General features: G+C 41.9%; 3 protein-coding genes across 3 annotated transcripts in view; all 3 read left to right on the plus strand.

The window, feature by feature from the left end:
- Positions 1-6,067, plus strand: part of LOC117754929 (myosin light chain kinase, smooth muscle-like) — a 32,817-nt gene extending 26,750 nt beyond the window's left edge. The window contains exons 20-35 of the mRNA XM_034574288.1: positions 481-528; positions 802-929; positions 1,066-1,222; positions 1,317-1,507; positions 1,597-1,708; positions 1,825-1,857; positions 2,035-2,125; positions 2,278-2,481; positions 2,791-3,008; positions 3,231-3,354; positions 3,744-3,896; positions 3,978-4,101; positions 4,181-4,271; positions 4,354-4,482; positions 5,211-5,323; positions 5,511-6,067. Of these exons, the coding sequence (XP_034430179.1) occupies positions 481-528; positions 802-929; positions 1,066-1,222; positions 1,317-1,507; positions 1,597-1,708; positions 1,825-1,857; positions 2,035-2,125; positions 2,278-2,481; positions 2,791-3,008; positions 3,231-3,354; positions 3,744-3,896; positions 3,978-4,101; positions 4,181-4,271; positions 4,354-4,482; positions 5,211-5,323; positions 5,511-5,639 (2,045 nt within the window). The 3' untranslated portion in view covers positions 5,640-6,067. The remainder of the gene's footprint in view (positions 1-480; positions 529-801; positions 930-1,065; positions 1,223-1,316; positions 1,508-1,596; positions 1,709-1,824; positions 1,858-2,034; positions 2,126-2,277; positions 2,482-2,790; positions 3,009-3,230; positions 3,355-3,743; positions 3,897-3,977; positions 4,102-4,180; positions 4,272-4,353; positions 4,483-5,210; positions 5,324-5,510) is intronic.
- A 3,825-nt stretch (positions 6,068-9,892) lies between these two features.
- On the plus strand, positions 9,893-11,997 carry LOC117754482 (olfactory receptor 10J5-like). Its single transcript, XM_034573356.1, has one exon. It carries the CDS (start codon positions 10,902-10,904, stop codon positions 11,844-11,846), a length of 945 nt encoding a protein of 314 aa, XP_034429247.1. The 5' UTR covers positions 9,893-10,901; the 3' UTR covers positions 11,847-11,997.
- Positions 11,998-13,682: 1,685 nt separating this feature from the next.
- ube2g2 (ubiquitin-conjugating enzyme E2G 2 (UBC7 homolog, yeast)) lies at positions 13,683-22,081 on the plus strand. The gene is made up of 6 exons (XM_034573358.1): positions 13,683-13,836; positions 18,173-18,208; positions 18,444-18,489; positions 20,276-20,394; positions 21,106-21,246; positions 21,366-22,081. Exons 1-6 carry the CDS (start codon positions 13,794-13,796, stop codon positions 21,476-21,478), a joined length of 498 nt encoding a protein of 165 aa, XP_034429249.1. The 5' UTR covers positions 13,683-13,793; the 3' UTR covers positions 21,479-22,081.
- Positions 22,082-25,000: the final 2,919 nt, after the last annotated feature.

A 25,000-nucleotide genomic window follows, 5' to 3' on the forward strand; every position in this document is an offset into this window, starting at 1 on the left:
TGTTAGCACATAGTTGGTGCGGATCCCGACACAATGACACGACTATACATTATACACCGTGTGTGTTATCAGTCTCTGTCACCATGGTGACCTCATACACTTTGCTCGTCAGGAAACCCTAACCCAATGCTTCAGTGACCTCTGACCTTTAATCTGCGTCTGGTTCTGGCTGCTGATTGGCTCGTTTGTTACAGCAGATAAAACCAAACGCTTAAGACTGAAACTGGACTGTCCATGTATATTTAAATATCATCTGTGGTATGATCCAGGATGGACATACACACACACACACAGACACACACACACACATGCTGTATCGTAACATTTTGTCCATATATGGTCATCAGGACTCTCAATGGGATCAACTACAGGAGTCATCACTCTGTCTCATATTCTGCTGCTGCCTCTGCTTTGCAACACCAAGAAATGATTGATTGACTGATCGAGGGATTGATGTGCTGCTGTGTTTGTTTCCATCAGGTGAAGCCAGGATAAAGAAACCAACTCCCAAGACTCCTCCAAAACAAGGTGACACACACACACACAGTTGTTAGCAGCTCATGAATAAACAGGAGATGAAGGAGTGTAAAGAGATAATCATGATGAAATCAGCTCATTTTAAAAAGCAAATCTATTTTAATTCATGTTTCTTCTTCAGCTGTTCTTTTGTTTCATGTTCAGTCTTTAAAAACTGACATGAAGTTTGGTTCCAGGATTAAAAAGAGCTTACGTCTCCTCCATTCTTTCTTTCTCCTGCTTTCTTCTCCTGATTGATTATTGATTATTGATGTGTATTGGCAGCTCTGCCTCCTCAGATCCTTCAGTTCCCTGAGGACATGAAGATCTTGGCGGGAGAGAAGGTGGAGATCCTCTGTAAGTTCTCTGGAGCTCCGCCCATCAACTGCACCTGGCTAAAGTTCAGGAAACCAGTGGGTCTCACACACACACACACACACACACACCTTCTGTGGTGTTGATGATTTTTTATCTTGTTTCTTTATGGAATCAACACCTGATAAACTACAAATCACAGATGTTTCAGCTTCAGTGTGTGGGTGTGTTCAGATCCAGGAGGGCTCGGCCGACATCTCCATCGACAGCGGTGACGGCAGCAGTAAACTGACCATCTCCAGCGGACAGCAGGAACACTGCGGCTGTTACACCATCGAGCTGAGGAACAGCTACGGCCTCCGACAGGCCGCCCTCAACCTCACCATCGTTGGTAGGTTATTATCAGTTGTTATCAGTTGTTATTATCAGTTGTTATCAGTTGTTATTAATGGAAATAATGTTATTATTGGTTAAACCCCCCTCAGATAAACCTGACCCTCCAGCGAAGGTCCCGGCTGCCTCAGATATCCGGCGGGCCAGTCTGACCCTGTCGTGGTACGGGCCGACCTACGACGGCGGCAGCGCCGTTCAATCATACAACCTGGAGATCTGGGAGTCCGTGGAGCAGCAGTGGAAACACCTGGTGTCGTGTAACAGCACCTCCTATAACATCCAGGTGTGTAGCTGCTTTTACTCAACGTCACATTGTTCTTGAGGAAATAAAATGTTTAAATAAAGTTTAGATAACATTTGTGTCGTCTCCAGAACCTTCTTCCTGATCGTCAGTATAAGTTTCGTATTCGGGCGGTAAACATTTATGGCGTCGGCGAGCCGAGTGCGGAGTCTGAGCCCGTCACGGTCGGACTGGTGGACGACGGTCAGTAAAGTACACAGAGTAAAAATAAGGTCAAGCTAACAGCTGAGCTAAAGTCATGTGACTGAACTAACGCCACTCACTGAACTAACGTTGCTGCTGTTTGATTGGACTGACAGAGAACCAGGACGAGGCCGAAGACGAGGATGAAGGTACCACTTCCATCCACACAACGAGAACAACACAATCCCTAACACATAACATCGTAACTTCAGATCACATGAAATGATGTTACACAAACTCTGACAGAGAACCAATCACAAGATGAAATTACTTCTGGTCATGTGACACGACAGTATTGGTGACCTCTGACCTCTGTGTGTGCTCAGACTTGGAGAAGGAGCCGGACTACAGAGACGTTAGCATCCGAACAGACGTGAAGGTGAAGGAGTTGTACGACGTGGAGGAGAGACTGGGAACGTAAGGCTCCGCCCACTCACTACTCACCCACAATGCACCGGTTTTTCTATAAAAAACTATAACAGCAGCTTTAACCTCAATGTGAACACAGGAGAACCTGACGCTGGTTTAAACTTTGTGTCGTGATGACATCACAACTGTTTATGTTTTAGGGGAAAGTTCGGTCAAGTCTTTAAACTGGTGGAAAAAGCCACGAGGAAGGTTTGGGCAGGAAAGTTCATCAAGGCTTATTCAGTGAAGGACAAGGAGAACGTCCGGCATGAGATCGGCATCATGAACAGCCTCCATCACCCCAAACTGGTCCAGTGTATCGATGCCTTCGAGGGCAAGTCCGACATCGTCATGGTGCTGGAGATGTACGTAGAGTTTTCACGCCGACGATCGTTCTCAGCGTTGTTAATTGAACAAACGTCCCGTTGATCTGCCGTTTGTTTGATTTCTAAATTTTGTTTCTGAATATCAGGGATCTGCTCATATTTGTAGTTTCTGATAAAGACTGAGACCAAAGTAACACTGACGATGTTTCTGAGTCTGCTGTTTTTCTTCTTGACTATTTTTGATGTTATAGTTTTTGAGATTTCTCTTTAAATGCTTATTCATTCAGACTGATACAGGTCTATGTGGTTTATTTTTAATCTCTTCCACTCTGGTGCGTACCTATGTAGGATCTCCGGCGGCGAGTTGTTCGAGCGGATCATCGACGAGGACTTTGAGCTGACGGAGCGGGAGGTGATTAAATACATGCTGCAGATCATCGATGGAGTCAACTTCATCCACAAACAAGGCATCGTCCACCTCGACCTCAAACCTGAGAACATCATGTGTGTCAACAAAACCGGCAGCAAAATCAAACTCATCGACTTCGGCCTCGCCAGACGACTAGGTACAAACCTCCTGCCTGTGGTTGTGTCACTTTGTGGTTATTTTGCCAATGTCAACAAATGATTTATTAAATAATATTGGTCTCATTGTTTTCCATGATTGTCTGAGTGTGTGACGTAAAAAGGACAATTTCTTTGTTGATTTACAAAACATTCTTGAAGAAACTTAAATTAAGTATGAATTAAATACTGAATCAAACTGACTCTTTTTGTGTCGTGGACAGAAAATGCTGGAACTCTAAAGGTTTTGTTTGGGACCCCGGAGTTCGTTGCCCCCGAGGTGATTAACTACGAAGCCATCAGTTATCCCACCGACATGTGGAGTATAGGAGTCATCTGTTACATATTGTGAGTACTTCACTGTACTGACGCTAGTAGCATCACTTCATTTAGCTCACTTCCATGTTGTTAGCTTAGCCTCACTTTAGTTTGGCTTCTTCAGCTTCACTTCATTTTATTTACTTCACCATTAGCTTAGCTTATCTTTAGTTGGATTTCTTTGGCTTGCTTCATTTTCTTTAGTTGTCTTTACTCAAACGTTGTTTATTCCACAATTTTTCATGTGCATCTGTTCTTTGTGTTATTTTTTTTCCTGCCCGAGAGGGGCTAAGACCTGCCCTCACCACACCTCTGATTGGCTTACTCTGAGTAGTATTAGCCAATCAGAGGCAGGGGAAGGACGGATGGTTCTTGAAATATTGAGTTGGGATCATTTTGCCCTGTGTTTGTCTTCTCAGGCTGAGCGGTCTGTCTCCCTTCATGGGCGACAACGACAACGAGACTCTGTCCAACGTCACTTCGGCCTCCTGGGACTTTGAGGACGACGCCTTTGATGAAATCTCCGACACCGCCAAAGACTTCATCACCAGTCTGCTGAAGAAAGACATGAAGTAACGGACTCATGACACCAACAGTGGAAAATAATCACAAAATAAATGAGGCCAACATGTTGAACTGTTTTTGTCCGTCAGAGCTCGGCTGACCTGCGCTCAGTGTTTCGAACACCCGTGGCTGAAGCAGGACACCAACACCATGAAGGCCAAGAAGCTGTCGAAGGAGCGGATGAAGAAGTACATCCTGAGGAGGAAGTGGCAGGTAAACACAGAACATTTGTGTTGTTACAGGAAAACACTCTGAGGTGGTGTTTGTTTTACCGTCTCTTCTTCTGTGGTAGAAAACGGGTCACGCTGTGCGAGCCATCGGTCGCCTGTCGTCCATGGCCATGATGGCTGGAGTCAGCGCCAAGAAGGGTTCACCCACTGAAGGTCTGAGCAGGCGGCTGCGTCCTCACACCTGCTGTCAGAGGATAAACTGAGAAACTAAATGTTTTGTTCCGTCTCTTTTCAGAGGACAATCAGTTCCTGGAGTGTTTGGAGTACGAGCAGAAGACCGAGTGTAAACCCACTTTCAGCTCCGTCATCAAAGACGTGGAGGTGGTGGAGGGAAGTGCCGCTCGCTTCGACTGCAAGATAGAAGGTCGCTGAATAATTATATATAAGTATATCATAACGAAAAAACTGAGCAGGTGTGAGCAGATGTTTCAGTTCAGAGAATGAATGAAGAGAGCAGCAGAAGGTTCTTGTAAATAAAGATGAACAACATAGATCGCACCCTGGTGGCTACCTGCAGTATAGGTTATTAACCCTCCTCCTCTATGTTAGCAGATGGGATATGGGCCAAACTAAAGAATCAAAGTAGACGTTAAATAAATGTTTGTCAAAGATGTTTCTGTCTTTTCAGTTCGTTCTTATCTCACTGATTTGTTCAAGTGTTTCTGATCAGTTTGGTTTGAATCAGTTATTTGATGATATAAAAACAGGCTGAGACGTCATGATTGACAGCTGAGACCGACTGGTTGAGAGCATGTATGGGCGTGAGCTTGATACCATGGCTCCACTCCACGATCACCGCTGCTCAGACCCTGACTGTAATTGACGTCTTCGCCACATGATGGCAGCGTTGGTTTCAGAGATATTTCAACTTCATTTCTGGAGGGAAGACGTGTCGTCTTATTTTACAGTTTATTTGAACTCAATCAATCCATCAAATTTTATTTGTGTACCCCATATTCACAAATCACAATATGTCTCGTAGGGCTTAACAAGCTCAACTTAACAAAGTGATTAAGAACTTAAACAAGCCAAATCTTATTTTCACGATCGTCACTAAACGAACATCTGTCCTCATCATCTCTGTGTCTCCAGGTTTCCCTGATCCAGAGGTGGTGTGGTACAAAGACGAGCAGCCAATCAAAGAGACCCGACACTTTCAGATCGACTACGATGAAGACGGAAACTGCAGTCTGGTCATTTCAGAGGTCAGAGGTCAAATGACTCACTCACACACACACACACACACTGTCCTTCACTTTCACTTCACGTCAACTTTAAAAGAACTGACACTGAGGACATTTTCCTGGACTAATACTAAAACTCTGTGGTGACTCTGACTCAGTTTGTGCTCTCACGTCAGATCCTCACTGTTCTCCTGACATTAACCTGCAGGTGTCGGGCGACGATGACGCTAAGTACATGGTGAAGGCAGTGAACAGTCTGGGGGAGGCGACCTGCACCGCTGAGCTGCTGGTGGAGGTGATGGCGGGAGAGGAGGAGGAGGAGGAAGAGGAGGAGTAAAGGAATGACCGTCTTGACTCCCACAGGAAGAGGAGGTGGAGCTCACCAGTTCGTCGGCCTGTCAGATCTGAGCAGGAAAATAATGACCCACAAATAACAGGTTGTGATTGGAAGAGCAGGAGGTGGCGGGGTTTGACTCACCAGGTTTCACTGTGGTTGTGACTGAAATCACTCACTGTTCACACCTTCATTATATAAACTATATAACTATATAATATAACTATGTCTTCTATATAGAGACGATACATGAGGTCATCGAGAAAACACAAATACTCTTTCAGACACTGTTGACATCATTGTCTCAAGTGTATGACGTAAAACAACAACAGCGATGACGGCTGGTGAAAAATCCCACTGTAAATTTTAAATGTTTATTTCACAATTAGTATTTATATGTGACCATCGGTTGTGAGTTCATTATACAGGGTATAAAAAACATTCGGACTGAACTACGAAATGGAGAAGTCACGATAAAGTGATAAGTGAGGGATTTCAGACTCAGCCTGTGTGTCGACACATGACTGACAGGTGTGTTAACAGGTGTACCAACACAGACGGAGAAACACCGCCCTCTGGTGGAGAGTCCCTCTTTAATCATGAGCATGTGCGGTGTCGTAGCCAGAATTTTAAATAAGCGTCGGCGCCAAAATTTACCAACACAGAATAATTTTCAAGTCAGAATTAAGATTTTAGTCTTCTTGAGTCTCACAGGTGTGATTTCACCTGCACTGTCAAACTCCGCCCACCTGAAACCTGAACAAACTCCGCCCCCTCACATTCACCTCTGTTCATTCATCTATTTCCTCAAACAATTCTTTCTTAAAGAACTTTCTTAAAGAATATGCAACGAGTCTTAACTCACGTAAAACATTGAAAAGTTACCATGAAGAACACATGTATGTGTTTATGACGTGATCCATGTTTCTGTTGATCGACTGTTTGAAAAAACTCCACATTGATGTTTAAAATGTCTGATTACAATCTTGCAGTGTCAAAGAATTGTGGGAGTTGTAGTTGCTCTCTGCGAACAAACTCAGCTTCTTTGGTGTTAAAGATTTTTAAGAATCATGTTTCTGAGGAAATACGTTGATGAAGAGTCGTCAAACATGGACTGAAAATATTAAAGACAGCTCAGAGTACATGTAACGGTTGCCATGGTTACAGACTGTTTATAAATGAACCATGAGAAACGATGGTTCCTGTGAGTCCAGGTGAGGAAGAGGAGGGTTTGATGGAGCAATGATGAAGATGAACAGAGTCAGGTCACCGCAGAATAAAAGACTTGAGACAAAGAACAACAGAAGCTAATCATGTTAGCATTGCAGCTAACACATTGATAACATTAGAAGATGATCCACGTGTTTGTGATAAACTACGACTGGATATTAAATGTAATTAACGTAACTAAACATTGGCTAATAAGAGCAGGTGAGTTGATTAAAATAGTTTGGAAGCCTCTGAATAAATACAGGAGTGGCTAACGAACATTTGCTCACTATTAGCAGATATCTTTGTCCAGAGCTAGTTGATGTTAGCCTACAAGCTAACAATGACTAGCTATCTAGCAGCAGAAGTTTGAATCAATTTAAAAGTTTTAACAATAAAAATACATTTCTACAGAATTTGTATCTCAAATCAGTTAAAAACAATGAAACGGTCACTGTGATGAGCTGCAGCGTTAAAGCTAACTTCACATAGAGCACTAAGATTTGTACAAACAACTTTCATCCATCAGAATAAACTTATTGGTTAAAAAACGAATAAACATGTGAATTAGTCATCGTTATAACAGATGTAGCCCTAAAGCTAACATCAGATAGAGAGCTAACTAACATGAGCTAACTTCACCCTGACTGATGTTAGCTTCTTTGATACAGAGGATTTTAGCTAGGTTGAGATAACAACATTTGTTAGCTAACATTAGCACAGCAGCTAATAACAGCTGTGAGGAGCAAATTAAAACTTAGGACGACAATCGTTACAACAACAAACATCAGACAGTAGATCCAAGAAAAGCATTTAGCAACAGCGTGGTTTCTGGGTAATGAAGTCCTCTAAATGCCTGAATGTTGTTGTGACCTGACTCTGTTGATATGAGATGAAGATAAATTACAGCGAGAAGATGTTTGTGTCGATGACTCAGCTGCTGATTTTAATGTTTTCAGCTGAGAAACGTTGAATCGTCAGTTTGTCTCTTTCCTTCTGTTTGAGCACTTTTCTTTTTGTCTCTTTGTATTTTTGGCCTAAACAGTTAAACCAGAAACATGGAACAACTAAGAGCTAACAGCACGTCTGCCTTACGACATGAGCCGTTAAACACCGACACTTTAAATGACGTCTGCTCAGTTTCTTCCGGACGTTTGAATCGTTGTGGGTCAAGTCGTTTTCTTTTAAAGACACAGAGTTCACACTGAAGAGCTCTAGATTCATCACAGAAAAACATGTTCTCATTAATATTAACATCACTGAAAAATACTTCAATCATAATAAGATCTGATCGTAGTTGTGTTGCACAAAATGACGAGCTGCTCGTCCTGTGAAATTATAAGATAAAGTCTATAATTAACATGAAATCTCATCAGTATCTGTAATAATGACGTCTTTATGTCCTAATGTGTCAGGAAACTATGAGATAAGATTCTGTGATTAAAGAATCATTCTCTGTGTCTCAATGGTATAAATCAGATTTATATGTCCTTCAGTTTCCAGAGATTTCAACACATCTGACATGACATTTTAAAGAATGTTTCTGGAACAGATTGGATTTGATCATCTCTTTGGATTATTTGTGTAAATTCAAATCTTCAGGTGCCTAACCTTGTCCCCTGCGTGTGTTGGGTAGAAACCAGACGTGATTTAAACGTGTGGCGTGTTAACGTGTCATGTCCACACTAATGTCCAAGTCGTATCTTTGAACATGTTTTTGTCACATTCCAGCTGTTTGTGCTTTAATCCATTTATTTAAAATCTTTTCAGGCTGATTCAGTTTTCACCCAAAAACCAAAGAAGCGTGTTGAAACGTCACACGTGTGTGTTAGTGTGTGTTTGTGTGTGATCATCTGTTTAACATACCTGGGCCTGTTTGTGTGTTCGATGGAAGATTTTTTATTTTTAGACTTATTTAATGCACAGATTTATAATTATAATATTATCATTTGTCTTGTTGAAGATTCAGCACTTAATTTGTCACAGTTATTACCCCCCCCCCTACTAAACAACAGTGACTCACAGCAACTGATCTTGTGTTAGATGTATGTAGATTCTTTTATAGATATATATATATCAGTTTGATGAACAGCAGACGACATGTATGAGAACACTACGACTGTAGTTACTCACAGATACCAAATAAATTTTTATCACCAAACAAACTCTGTGTGTGATGTCATCAAACCTCAACAAACACATGACGACCGCAGAGACGTCTGGACACCAGCGCATGTACAGTGCATGTATACTGTATATATATATATATCTATATATATATATTTGTACGGTAAACCATAAAATATATTTAAATTGAAATAAGACAATGACCAGCTGACAGATGAGGTGTGTGTGTGTGTGTGTGTGTGTGTGAGTTGCTGGTGTTTGTCTGGTCAGTTCATTAATGAGGTCACCTGAGATCAGCTCGTTAAGCAGCCTCATTAAGACGAGCAGCTCGTTAGTCCACACAGTCTCAGGACAAACATGGTGACATCATCTCCCTGTTGTTTATCCCACCTGGTCGTCTCTGTGACCTCTGACCCCTCGTACCTGTGGTTCAGTGCAGGAGAACGAGGACACCATGGCTGAAAGGTTCTAAGCAGAACCTTCTGATAGAGGTAGGAGGCAAAAAGACATAAACACACAAACGTCTCGTTCAACAGACTCACAAATGAACAACACAACAAACTGCAGCTGACCCACTCTTCATGTTGACGAATGGTTGTTAACACAATGATGACGTTCATGTCATAAGAACATGGTTAGCTCATCACATGTTAGCATTAGCTTGTCACTGTGATCTCCCAACACAGCCACATGGCGTTTGGTCGTTTGGTTGGGACAGTGCTCATCAACAGAGTTAGCTTACACGCTAATTTTCATCTGCTATCTTATGAGCTCTTCAAAAATATCTCTGGTTAGTTCATGTTTATTATAGAAACCATCAAACTAACTGTTTATAATAGATTCACGTATTAAGTGAATAACTACACACGATCATCAGTCTGGTTTGTTTTCAGTCCTTATTTAAAGGTTAATTACAGATAAATGATTTGAATAGTTCACATTAATAAACCTTAACGTTACAGAGGAGGGGGTGGGGCTAAACCTGTTGTGTTGAACGTTCAGACTCAAACACGTTAATGTTTCATTCACTTTTAAAAACTCAACGGTAAATAAACATGGACGACATGACAGCTTTCTAACGTGAAGCCAAAGTGTCTCCATTGCCCCCTGGTGTCTGGCTGCAGTATAGGTCATTAACCCTCCTCCTGCGTGTTAGCAGATCGGACATGGACCAAACTAAAAAGTAGACGTTAGATAAATGTTTGTTTGTTTGTATGTTATTTACTGTAGTTGCACATTTCTCTGTCTTGTAGTTTTCTCAGTATCGTGATATTTGTACGTTTTTAAAACCACAAAAACCAAAAATAAGTTTGTGTAGAGGATTATTTGAATTGAGTCTAAATTCAAACCTTCTGTTACTGTTAAAAACAAACTAAACAGTTTTTTACTCAGTTTGTGTTTGATAAAGTTTGTATGAAGATGTGTTGAAGCTGCAGGGAAGGAGGGTGTGTTTGATTTGTTCATTGTGTTTCCTCAGTTTGACTTAAAGTAAGTGAACAGATTAATAAACTGTTAAACTGATTAAATACCTGAGTTAGTACATTCATATGTTTTAAAGAGGAAAAACATCCAGACTTTTATCATGATGGGAATAATTCATTATTTATTCAAATACATATTTGAGCCGATTTGATGGATCTGTCACATACGTGTTAATGAGTGTTTTCATGTGCACATACAAACATGTTGATGAAGCTGATGATTGACACTTGGGTTAATGAGCTCCACTGAGGATGAAGAGTCTGATAAAAGCAGCAGAGACGAAGAACGTTTACACATGAAGAACACATGTCCTTCGTCCACCACGTGTTTCCCATGTTGTGTCTCATGTTTTTAACGTGTTCACTCTGATGTTTTCACTCTTTGTGTCACTTTTGTTTGTTCTGATGTTTCACTGTTGAACACTCTGACGTCACTCTGTTCTCCACTATGACGTCGAACGCCAGCTCGCTGGCCGCTGTGACGTCACTGACGCTGGACGGTGTCGCGCAGCTGTCTGAGCACCGCTGGATCTTCTTCTTCGTGTTTTTCGCGCTGTACGTGTTCGTGCTGGTCAGTGACGTGCTCGTGATCTACGTCATCTGTTCTCAGCGCAGCCTCCACAGGCCGATGTTCGTGTTCGTGGCCGCGGTTCTGTTGAACTCTCTCGCCGGCAGCGCGGCCATTTATCCGCGGCTGCTGTCGGACCTGGCGTCGGGCCTGCGGCAGGTGGAGGTGGCGGGGCCGGTGTGTATCAGTCAGGCCTACGTGATGACGTCTCTGGGCTCGTCCAGCTTCATGCTGCTGGCCGCCATGTCTCTGGACCGCTACGTGTCCATCTGCCGCCCGCTGCGCTACGCCGCGCTCATGTCGCGTGCCGCGCTAGCGGCGCTGCTGCTGCTGTGTTTTCTGCTTCCTGCCGCTCTGGTGGGCGGCGCGGCGCTGCAGGCGGCGCGCCTGCCGCTCTGCCGCACGCGGCTCCGCAGACTTTACTGTGACGTGTACAGCTTCGTCAGTCTGAGCTGCGGCGGCGGGGCCGCGCGGCTGCTGCAAGTGTACGGCCTCCTGTGCTCCGCGGCCACCGTGCTCGTTCCCGTCATATTCGTGCTCGTCACTTACGGCCGGATCCTCTTCATCTGTCTGCGCGACTCGCGCACGATCAGCAGCAAAGCGCTCCAAACGTGCGTTCCGCACCTGCTCGTCCTCGTCAACTACTCAGTAAGCGCCGGGGTCGAGCTGCTGCAGCGCCGCCTGCACGGCGGGAGCGAGCCCGCGGCCTCCATCCTCAGCTCCGTGCTCGTGATAATTGTTCCCACCGTTTGTAACCCGCTGGTTTATGGACTGAAGGTGAAGCAGATCCTCACTCACCTGAAGAGACTGCTGAGGATCCGCTGATCCCGATCCACCCACATCTGGATCCGCTGATCCCGATCCACCAACATCTGGATCAGCTGATCCCGATCCACCCACATCTGGATCAGCTGATCCCGATCCACCAACATCTGGATCAGCTGATCCCGATCCACCCACATCTGGATCCGCTGATCCCGATCCACCCACACCCACACCAACCATCTGTGGAGAAATCAAAAGTTTCATTTAAAGATTTTAAACTTGTTTATTTTGTGTCTTTCTGCCTCAGTAAAGATCAAATGAATCATTAACATATAAATGTCACATGTCAGTATTATTTTGAAAATTTCTTTAAATCATTAAATTTGCTAAATTAATCTAAATGTTTGATATTATAAAAAGAGAGCCACATTTTTTAAATACATCTAAGTTCTATTATAACAATAATATGTTGAATTATGTTATGAATGAATTTGAATCATATGTATTTGTTAATGAAGTGATGATATATAATGTAGATATTTAAAACAGAAAATAAATTGAAGCACCTGAGGTTGATGAGTTTTGTGTTTTCACGCAGAATAATGAAATGTTCTTTATCAGTTTTATATGAAAACAGCAGAGATGAGACATTGTCTCACAGACTGAACAGTGAAGAACTTCATGTTTTGAACTTTCCTTCAGTATCTCAGTGATTCACAGATCATCACTGAGTTCACTGCAAACAGCTGATCACAGTCAGGTGGAAAACTTAGGTCCAAAAATAATGTCATGATCATCCAGGGACTCAAAGAGGTTTGGAAATGTAAAAGGATTTATTTCAGTGGGCTTGAAGCATTAAAATACATAAAAATACACCAACGTCTTCATCAGGGTGAACACTGAGATGAGCAGGGTGAAAACATGCAGTACTGTACCTGGCCTCTAGGGGCATGACACAATCAACACCATGAACAAAATGTTAAGGATGGTGCAGAAAGACGAGAGATGAGGAGCAGAATCCACAGCAAGAGATACAAATATATAGTTTCTACAACGAGGAGCACATAAAAGGGTTTGAGGGGCGAGGATTCAGAAGGATCATGATGTGATCTATTATAAAAAGATGAAGTCCTCATTGAGACCAGGGTTTCTGGAGCCTTTAAGGACGTGGATCCAGACATGGAGCCTCTCTTTGTTTGAGGCTTTTGATTTTGTCCCGGCCCCTGACATCAGAGCCGATTACTTCACTACTTCTAAAAGTTTTATCGCTCCCACGTTGGACTTCATTCAGATTCACAACATGGGTGGTTTTACAATTTATGAAACTGGTGATAGGATAGAATTTATTTATTGTCTCTGAAAGTGTTTTCACCATATTGTCATAATAATTACCACAGCAGGAGCAGGAAGGAAACTCCTGACTAGTTTGTGCTTGATGGTTGGGGCCCTTGTGAAACTGACCCCTGACCCCTGAAGGTTCAGTGAACACCTAAAAACTGATTTGCATAATTAGGGCAAATCTTCATACCATTATTTTTGGATAAGTTTTCCTCTAATGTTTTGACTTGTGATTTCTTCCACGAGCACCAGCCTTTCTTTCATTTAATTATAAAATGTGAGATTGTTGTAGGTCTGGAAGATAAAATCATCCTTGATGGATAAAACTAATAATCTGGTTATTAATCAGATTATTTCTTGCTGCTGAGTGAAGGTTTTTGAAACTTTATTATTGAAACTTTATTAATTGAAACTTTATTAATTGAAACTTTATTAATTGAAACTTTATTAATTGAAAATATATTATTGAAACTTTACTACTTATTATTGTTCAATGAGGACTCGTGGAGGTGGACCTCAGTCCAGCAGGTGGCAGCACTGCGGCAGACAGCTGCTGGTACAGACCCATGAAGAAGAGCTTGTGCACATGCGCAGTTGTCAGAGCGGAAGAGACGCAGAGGAGCTCGGAGTGTTTTTATTTCTGTTTCTTTGAGTCTCCGGTGAAACTCGATGGCCGGAACCGCGCTGAAGAGACTCATGGCGGAGTATAAACGTGAGTGAGCCGAACCTCCATGTCCCGACACCGGGGGCCAAACTTAGCGTCAGCTAACAGGCTAACTGCTAAGCTAACAGGCTAACTGCTAAGCTAACTGCACCAAACTCCACTTAAAACACAATTTAACGTGTTATTCCGCGACTCGAGCCTGATGTTTGATTATTATCGATATGAAGTTAAAGTGACTCAGATCCTGTTCATGCTACATTCACATTCACATTCTTACTGAAACATGAAGTTAAGATGATTTACACTCGTGTCGTAAACAAGACGAAGTGCTTTACGGCTCTGTGGGGAAACACGTAGGTTCTAGTTTGTTCAGGTTAGTGAGGAATCAATATTTAACCAAGTTTAACTGCAGTGTAGATTTAACTAAGTTAAGTGCAAACATGTAGACTAGACTAACCAACTAATCATCTCCTTTCCTAACCACTTAATCATCTCCTTTCCTAACAACTAATCATCTTCTTTCCTAACCACTTAATCATCTCCTTTCCTAACAACTAATCATCTCCTTTCCTAACCACTTTATCATCTCCTTTCCTAACAACTAATCATCTCCTTTCCTAACCACTTAATCATCTCCTTTCCTAACAACTAATCATCTTCTTTCCTAACCACTTAATCATCTCCTTTCCTAACAACTAATCATCTCCTTTCCTAACCACTTTATCATCTCCTTTCCTAACCAGCTAATCATCTCCTTTCCTAACCACTTAATCATCTTCTTTCCTAACCACTTAATCATCTCCTTTCCTAACAACTAATCATCTCCTTTCCTAACCACTTTATCATCTCCTTTCCTAACCAGCTAATCATCTCCTTTCCTAACCACTTAATCATCTCCTTTCCTAACCAACTAATCATCTCCTTTCCTAACCACTTAATCATCTCCTTTCCTAACCAACTAATCATCTCCTTTCCTAACCACTTAATCATCTCCTTTCCTAACAACTAATCATCTTCTTTCCTAACCACTTAATCATCTCCTTTCCTAACAACTAATCATCTCCTTTCCTAACCACTTTATCATCTCCTTTCCTAACCAGCTAATCATCTCCTTTCCTAACCACTTAATCATCTCCTTTCCTAACCACTTAATCATCTCCTTTCCTAACAACTAATCATCTCCTTTCCTAACCACTTTATCATCTCCTTTCCTAACCAGCTAATCATCTCCTTTCCTAACCACTTAATCATCTCCTTTCCTAACCACTTAATCATCTCCTTTCCTAACCACTTAATCATCTCCTTTCCTAACCAACTAATCATCTCCTTTCCTAACAACTAATCATCTCCTTTCCTAACCACTTTATCATCTCCTTTCCTAACCAGCTAATCATCTCCTTTCCTAACCACTTAATCATCTCCTTTCCTAACCACTTAATCATCTCCTTTCCTAACAACTAATCATCTCCTTTCCTAACCACTTTATCATCTCCTTTCCTAACCAGCTAATCATCTCCTTTCCTAACCACTTAATCATCTCCTTTCCTAACCACTAATCATCTCTTTTCCTAACCAACTAATCATCTCCTTTCCTAACCACTTAATCATCTCCTTTCCTAACAACTAATCATCTCCTTTCCTAACCACTTTATCATCTCCTTTCCTAACAACTAATCATCTCCTTTCCTAACCACTTAATCATCTCCTTTCCTAACCAACTAATCATCTCCTTTCCTAACAACTAATCATCTTCTTTCCTAACCACTTAATCATCTCCTTTCCTAACAACTAATCATCTCCTTTCCTAACCACTTTATCATCTCCTTTCCTAACAACTAATCATCTCCTTTCCTAACCACTTAATCATCTCCTTTCCTAACAACTAATCATCTTCTTTCCTAACCACTTAATCATCTCCTTTCCTAACAACTAATCATCTCCTTTCCTAACCACTTTATCATCTCCTTTCCTAACCAGCTAATCATCTCCTTTCCTAACCACTTAATCATCTCCTTTCCTAACAACTAATCATCTCCTTTCCTAACCACTTTATCATCTCCTTTCCTAACCAGCTAATCATCTCCTTTCCTAACCACTTAATCATCTCCTTTCCTAACCAACTAATCATCTCCTTTCCTAACCACTTAATCATCTCCTTTCCTAACCAACTAATCATCTCCTTTCCTAACCACTTAATCATCTCCTTTCCTAACAACTAATCATCTTCTTTCCTAACCACTTAATCATCTCCTTTCCTAACAACTAATCATCTCCTTTCCTAACCACTTTATCATCTCCTTTCCTAACCAGCTAATCATCTCCTTTCCTAACCACTTAATCATCTCCTTTCCTAACAACTAATCATCTCCTTTCCTAACCACTTTATCATCTCCTTTCCTAACCACTTAATCATCTCCTTTCCTAACCACTTAATCATCTCCTTTCATAACCAACTAATCATCTCCTTTCCTAACCACTTAATCATCTCCTTTCCTAACCAACTAATCATCTCCTTTCCAAACACTAATCATCTCTTTTCCTAACCACTTAATCATCTCCTTTCCTAACAACTAATCATCTCCTTTCCTAACCAACTAATCATCTCCTTTCCTAACTACTAATCATCTCTTTTCCTAACCACTTAATCATCTCCTTTCCTAACCACTTAATCATCTCCTTTCCTAACCAACTAATCATCTCCTTTCCTAACCAACTAATCATCTCCTTTCCTAACCACTTAATCATCTCCTTTCCTAACAACTAATCATCTCCTTTCCTAACCACTTTATCATCTCCTTTCCTAACAACTAATCATCTCCTTTCCTAACCACTTTATCATCTCCTTTCCTAACAACTAATCATCTCCTTTCCTAACCACTTAATCATCTCCTTTCCTAACCAACTAATCATCTCCTTTCCTAACAACTAATCATCTTCTTTCCTAACCACTTAATCATCTCCTTTCCTAACAACTAATCATCTCCTTTCCTAACCACTTTATCATCTCCTTTCCTAACAACTAATCATCTCCTTTCCTAACCACTTAATCATCTCCTTTCCTAACAACTAATCATCTTCTTTCCTAACCACTTAATCATCTCCTTTCCTAACAACTAATCATCTCCTTTCCTAACCACTTCATCATCTCCTTTCCTAACCAGCTAATCATCTCCTTTCCTAACCACTTAATCATCTCCTTTCCTAACCACTTAATCATCTCCTTTCCTAACAACTAATCATCTCCTTTCCTAACCACTTTATCATCTCCTTTCCTAACCAGCTAATCATCTCCTTTCCTAACCACTTAATCATCTCCTTTCCTAACCAACTAATCATCTCCTTTCCTAACAAACTAATCATCTCCTTTCCTAACCACTTAATCATCTCCTTTCCTAACCAACTAATCATCTCCTTTCCTAACCACTTAATCATCTCCTTTCCTAACAACTAATCATCTTCTTTCCTAACCACTTAATCATCTCCTTTCCTAACAACTAATCATCTCCTTTCCTAACCACTTTATCATCTCCTTTCCTAACCAGCTAATCATCTCCTTTCCTAACCACTTAATCATCTCCTTTCCTAACCACTTAATCATCTCCTTTCCTAACAACTAATCATCTCCTTTCCTAACCACTTTATCATCTCCTTTCCTAACCAGCTAATCATCTCCTTTCCTAACCACTTAATCATCTCCTTTCCTAACCACTTAATCATCTCCTTTCATAACCACTTAATCATCTCCTTTCCTAACCAACTAATCATCTCCTTTCCTAACCACTTAATCATCTCCTTTCCTAACCAACTAATCATCTCCTTTCCAAACACTAATCATCTCTTTTCCTAACCACTTAATCATCTCCTTTCCTAACAACTAATCATCTCCTTTCCTAACCAACTAATCATCTCCTTTCCTAACCACTAATCATCTCTTTTCCTAACCACTTAATCATCTCCTTTCCTAACCAACTAATCATCTCCTAACCACTCACACACACTCACACACACTAGTCCCAACACTGTAATTCTGAAAAAAATTAAAACCATAATTTAGTACTTAACATCTCCATCTCTTATTGATCTGTGTACATTGAATAGAATTTCCTGTTAATTTAAGCAGAATAGCAAAGGCCTTTTGGTCAGGTGGTATATTTCACCATTTTCTCCTCTCCTTTCATAAAGGATGGATCTATGTTTCCTCTGCTGAAGGAGATAAGTTAGGAAGCACCACCCCGGTCTAGCTTTGGGGTTAGGGTTACCCTCAGGCTCATGTAGACCTGGTGTTAGTGGGTTTTAAACAGAGTTCAGCTTTTAATCGTAACGTACAGAGGGTCAAAGGTCAGGCCTGACGGTTCAGTCTAACCTGTGTGTGTTTGTGTTTCAGAGCTGACTCTGAATCCACCTGAGGGGATCGTTGCAGGTGAGAAGTTCTAACATGAAATCTGATCTGAGGTCACATTTACACCAGGACGAGTCTCATGCTCCGTCCACACTGTTGCTATGGTAACACCTGGTGACCACACAACTCTTTCTGGTTGAGTCTCAGTGAAATAATCAATAATATTAATAAACATCAGATTGAGGGTGAAAGTAAAACATGTCATGTCATCGTGAACAGGAAGTAGAATCAGTGAATGATGATCTTCTTCCTGCAGGTCCAGCCAATGAGGAGAACTTCTTTGAGTGGGAGGCCCTCATCATGTGAGTACACACTCACACACACTCACAAACACACAGACACACTAACACACTCTCACACAGTCTCACACAGAGTCTCTCACACACACTCACACAGTTTAGTGAACGGTCACCTATTTGAGATCAGCCTGGTGATGCTCAGGTGTCCACGCACTTGTCCACACTTCAGTAGTGACCAGCAGGTGTCAGTGTTCACCAACCACAGGTTCATTGATCAACCTGATTATTAATTCATATATTGACGTTAGGGCGGAAACAATTCTCACAATCAACGGTTCAGACTTTTTATATTATTTTATTTTATTTTGGGGGGGGGGTGTGTGTGTGTCTGTGTGTCTGTGTGTCAACGTCCAGATTTCAATCCGTATATTTACAAATTCCGTTTCCATCTCCCCCACAAACCCAACACAGTTCAGTTCAATCCAGTTCAAACTATGAAATACAGCAGATCTTCATAAACCAACCTCTCAGGAAAGTAAAGAGAAGAATCACTTCTATAACAACAGTGTTCTTATACAATATGTTCAGTGCGTCACGGTACTGTTGATGGCAGCTCCAGGGAATCTCCACAGGGATAAATAATCCAAGGTAAAGGTAAAAGAGACTCATGGCTGTGAGGCTCCAAGTGTGTCCCTGAGGTCCAAGTTTGATTATCAGGCTGTTTGCACCAGAGGAAGAAGAAGTTCTACATCAAAAATATTTGTCCTAAAAATAAAAAAACTGAATCCAGTTCAGTCCAGGTTAAGATAAATATGAATAAAACAGTAGAATCTTTGAAGTGTGTAGTTTGTAGTAATGGTTGTGTGTGTAGTTGTTGCTGACAGCAGTGTTTCTCAGTCTTTGTGTGTGTGTGTTATATCTTCTTGCAGAAGGTGATGTCAGTGAATCATCATCATTATGTGTAACTGAACCTGCTCTTGTTGTTGTTAACGTGCCAACAGCTTCAGTCTGCCCTTCAATTTAACCAGCGGCTCATTCACACACACACACACACACACACACACACACACACACACACACACACACACACACACACACACACACACACACGCTGTGACATCAGCGTCATGATATGAGCTCTGCAGTGATACAGGATGTTTTTCTAGAAATAACCTGCAGATAAACGTCTACATATCTTAATGCTGCACGTTTCAGTGGTTTCACACCTGCAACTACCAAGACTCTCAAAGTCCTGAAAGGGAACCTATAAAATGTCTAGAACCACCTCACCATAACCTTCAGAGACCCACAGAACCTCCCACAGGACGTCTAGAATGACCACAGCCACCACTAGAACGCTTCCCGTGAAGAACTTCCTGAAGGACAGCTTGTCGTCCTTTACTTGAACTTCATAAAACCCTGCAAGAACTACGTAAAGGAACATGAAGGCTAGAGTTAGAAGAACCAGAACCTTTTCGATGAACACTTAAACCACCCTAATGACAGCACCTTTACAAGGAACTGTATAACTCAAAGCACTACCAGAATTTCTCATCATCAGATCATCTTAAAGGCTCCTAGAACCACATCAGTTAGCACTAGTACCTTAAAAGACCCAGAAAGACCATTAAACATTTTCAAAGAACTGCTTCATAGAAGAGCTGGAACATCGGAACCTGCTCAAGAACCACTCGAACAATCTAACAGGACAACTTGAACCATTAGTAACAGTGACCGTCACATGTTCTCGTTCTCACAGCATGAGTTGATCTGTAGAAATTGACGTTCTGAGCTTGGTACCGTGTTGTTGTGTTCTCTAACAGAACCTCGCTCTGTGTCTCTGTTTCAGGGGTCCTCAGGACACGTGTTTTGAAGGTGGCGTGTTTCCTGCCTTGCTCAGTTTTCCCTCTGATTATCCTCTCAGTCCTCCAAAGATGAGGTTCACCTGCGACATGTTTCACCCCAACAGTAAGTTCACACGCTGCCACCAGGTGGCAGCCTGCCCTTTATTGTCATCATTGATTGTTCTGATTGTTTCTTTGATCAGTTGTTAAATCGTCTGAGTGACGTTCACAGCGGTTCTGTGCGTGAACAGGAACGTTCACACTGATCTGAACAAACGATGAAATGTTTTTATGTGTCATGTGACCATGTAGACCAGAGTCATGTGACGTCTATTCACTGTAGCAACAGAAACCTGCTGAGACGCTGTTCGTCTCAACCATCGTCCCACCTGTCGCAACACGCCGCCAGCATGTCGTTAGCGTGCTGTCATTAGCGCTGTGATTATTGTACAGCAGTCTGAGGCATGATGTCACAAAGTGTCTGAACACGCTCCGAGCTGATTAGAGGACTGGAGGCTCGCTGCTGACCTGTCATCATCTTCATCAGCAGCAGCAGCGTGGACCTGAACTGAACTTCCTGTTCTAACTGTATCATTTGATCCTGAAGCATGAAGAAGAAAAACAAACAGGTGAAGCTCCATGTCCCATCTGCTAACATGGAGGCTGTAGCCAGCCACCAGGAGGCGATCCAGGGGACACGGGAGCTTTTATTATTTAACAGTGAATTAACACTTAACGACAGTGGAGAGAGAAAAATCTAATCTTTCAAGTTTGTTTTTTCAAAATAAAAGCCTCAGCTTTCAGATATGAGTAATTTTGAGTCTGTTTCTTTCAGTCTATCCCGACGGTCGGGTGTGTATCTCCATCCTTCACGCTCCAGGAGACGATCCAATGGGATATGAGAGCAGTGCAGAGAGGTGGAGTCCAGTCCAGAGCGTGGAGAAGATCCTGCTGTCAGTGGTCAGTATGTTGGCAGGTACGTCACGAGATCCATCGCACCTCATCATGTTTGTAAAAGAAAAACAAAGCATTTAAAAGTGTTTTCACAATACAACCGATGATGCTAAAACTCCTCCTCCTCCTCCTCCTCTTCAGAACCGAACGATGAGAGTGGAGCGAATGTTGACGCCTCTAAAATGTGGCGCGAGGACAGAGAGCAGTTTTACAAACTCGCCCAGAAAATCGTACGCAAGTCACTGGGCCTTTAGAGATGATGTCATCACCCTGCAACAATGATGACATCACCCTGAGATGATGATGTCATCAAACTGAGCCGAGCACTCTGTTTGTTTTAGTACTTCTCCCCCCCCCCCCCCCCCCCGCCCCCCCCGCTTCTGGTAACCAACCCTCCTCATCACCATGGAAACCTACACACATCCAGAGTGCTGCTGATTAAAGGATCGATAAACGATGGATGGACGAGTGGAGCCAATCACCGCGTTTCCATCTAAATGTTACAAATATGCAAAACTACCAAACACGCGTCATGTGACCATCCCCATGATGATGTCACCACCACCTGTATGGAACATTTCACACCTGGACGACATGGACGACCTGAGCATCAGTGTTGCTTCATTTTAAATTAATCAGCAATCATCTATAATTAATATCTGAACTGATGTCATGTGACCTCTGGCTCCTCCTCACCTGCTTGTGTAGATGAAGCAAAGTGTCGTAAATCACCTCGAGATGAATCTAGAGAAACAGAATCAGTTGGAATCCAGCGATTGTGACCGAGACGTTCTGAGCTCTGTGGCGCCCTCTACAGGAATCCTCCAGCAACACGTGTGCTACAGAGACGAGTATGTCATCGGTCTGAAAGAAATCGCTGCTCTGTTCCTTGTTCGTCATATTTTCTGTAACTAAGCAACCATCTGCAGAGGAGACAATCTACTTCCTGTTAAACACATGACCATTCACGTACACCGGTCGTGTGGTGTAGTGTGGGCGGGGCCTGAGTGATGACATCTTTAGCTGACCAAGTGGGAGCGTGTGGACGGAGGGTTTCAGAACATCTGGATCAGACTTTCAATAATCTACCATTTACGTTCAATAAATCATCTAATTTATTAAGTCAAATGCTGGTAAAGGGAAAAAAAGATCTTCCCTCAAAATAAGAGATTAAAGTTTGAGTGAATCCGTAACAGAAAGTGTCAGTTAGGATAGAAGCGTCCTTTAACAGAGGATCTGAATACGAGTCACCTTCAGGTGAATGTTTTATCATGATGAGTTTCCTGCTGCTGTCGGTGTGAAACCATCCAAGTGACTCTACGCACTTTATCTCTTCCCATTGACCTGAGAGTTCCCTGAGGACAAGTCTGCTTTTACATTTCTTTCTTCTTCTTTTAAAATGCGTCTTATTGTTCTTTGTCTGGTTTTTGTTAAAGGCGGCGACAGACAGGACGAGGGACAGGGAAGTTTTGTTTGTTTTAAATTGTTGATTTAAAAAGTTCAATCGAATAAACGAGGGAAGAGAAACTGACGAGTGTGAGCTGGTTATTTCTTTAAGTTTCACCGGAAAATGTACGACATGACAGAACCGTACTGAAGCCAAACTATCTAGATCGCCCCCCTGGTGGCTGGCTGCAGTATAGAAATAGAGATAAGATATGTCTTTATACACCATAATTATACATTGATAGTCTTCATACATTCACTGATCAACTTTATTTACAGATAAGAGAGCTATATGTATGTAATGTGTTGCTATAGTAACTGTCTCGTTCAGAAACATTAAAAAGTTTCTTATTTCCCTGAAGAAAAGTCCAAATGTTAAGTTGTTAGTTCTCCACGTCAGGAGGATCATGGGTATTGTAGTATCTGCAGACGTGTGGGTGAGCTGAGAAGAATCAGTGAGTTCATGTCTGAACCTGAACAAAGACGAGAGACAGACGAACATTAGCTGCTAACGCTGTTATTAGCTGCTCTCTGTGGTTAAATGACATTAGCTGCTGTATTACACAGGAGGGCGTAGTCCCACTCTTCACTTTGTCAATAAAGATCATACAGAGATAAACAGGACGGAGCCAAGAAAAGTTCCTAATCCAGTCTGGATTCAATCTGGATTAAAATATGAGTTGTTAGATAGATAGAAACAAACAAACGAGTCAGGACCAATCAGGGCCTAGTTTACTGATCACCTGTGACACAATGAGGTCGTTAGTTTAATCACGTCATCGCACTTTTAGAAACTCTCCTCAGAAACAAAAGGGTCGATGGCATCGATACTGAATCCTGTCAAATCACAGCCTGATTCGTCACATGGAAACTAAATTAACCAGAACTTAGTCTTGTGTTTTATTCGTACATAGACGTTGCTGCTACATTTTCACATTAAAACAGACACGTGGTTAAAATGTCAAACATCAGACAATCGACTGTTTTAAAAGCAAAACACCTTCAGAACAAGATGACTTCACATTTGTTTTATACTAACTAAGCTTGTCAGCTTGTTCCAGGTCCAGTTCACAAAGCTCCAGACAACTTTGGCCCAGAGTCCACAGCCGGCATCAGAATCAGCTGTTCTTACCAAACAGGTTTACACCTACAAGGGATTTGCTGTGGTGTATTTGTGAAGTATAAATATAAAAGATATCAAAATAGGAAACAACAATTCAATATAAAATACACTATAAGCACCAGTCTGGAGCTCCAGCTGCTGAACCCTGACTGAGCCACAACTGTGTGTTTATGAGGTACACACACACACACACACACCTGCTGGTACTAGCAGGAAGTGTGTGTCTGCTTCTCTTCCTTCAGAAACACTTGTGTGATCTTATCTGTGTTTGGATGTTTCTCTTCTTATCGTTCATCCTCTGAAGAAACTTCAGCATCAAGTTTCCGTCTCAGTGGAACTTTGAGCAGCTGAAGTTTATCTCCTCATCGAGTGTTTGTCGTGTCTCAGCCTGAAGCTGCTCTCATGCAGTGTGTGATCTGCTCGGATCCACTGACATCTACTGGCATTTCTTCTGATTAACTGGGATTCTCTTTGGTCTATCATGGTTCAATGTGATCTGCTCAGATCCTCTGGGATCGATTGGGATCTACTGCGGTCCACTATGACAATCCCTGATCTGCGGGGATCTACTGTTCCTTCTTTAATTGTGCTTAGTATTACTTGTTAATTAGTGGAGGAAATAGAAAACAAATACATTGATTAAATGATAATCATACTGTTACTTCAAAAGGATTTTTAATGTAGTATTTTGTCTCTCTGTTAAAAGTCCTTCAGAAGGAAGAAGGTCTCTGGGTTCAGTGTCTCAGTTGGATGCAGACTCAGGTTTGAACCTGGATTATTTCACCTGAGTCTGTTCAGATCAGTTGATCCAGGTTTAATGACTCAGTAAACAGAGCGTCTCCTCACTGTCTCTACAGGAGCCCGGAGCAGACAAACTCAAGTCTCACTCTACACACACACTTTCTATGTCACCTGAAGGCCACCGTATGTTCTTCACCACTAGATGTCAATAAATCCTTCACATCCGTCCTGTTGACGATGAAATGTGTCGACGACGGTTTGTGCGGGATGAACACGTTCCACCGTTTTCGATGTGGTGTGACCCTCAGGTTCCTCTGGGGGCCTCTGTAGGGGCCCGACCCCCATGTTCTGAACATTTTTCATGTTCTGAACATTTTTCATGTTGTGAACAGAAAAATGCATCAGTGACTTTAAAAATGAATTTGTACTTTTCATACTTCAGTACCAAACCAAAGTAAAGGTACTC

Source organism: Hippoglossus hippoglossus, chromosome 21 (assembly GCF_009819705.1).
Source record: "Hippoglossus hippoglossus isolate fHipHip1 chromosome 21, fHipHip1.pri, whole genome shotgun sequence".
NCBI classification, from domain to species: domain Eukaryota; kingdom Metazoa; phylum Chordata; class Actinopteri; order Pleuronectiformes; family Pleuronectidae; genus Hippoglossus; species Hippoglossus hippoglossus.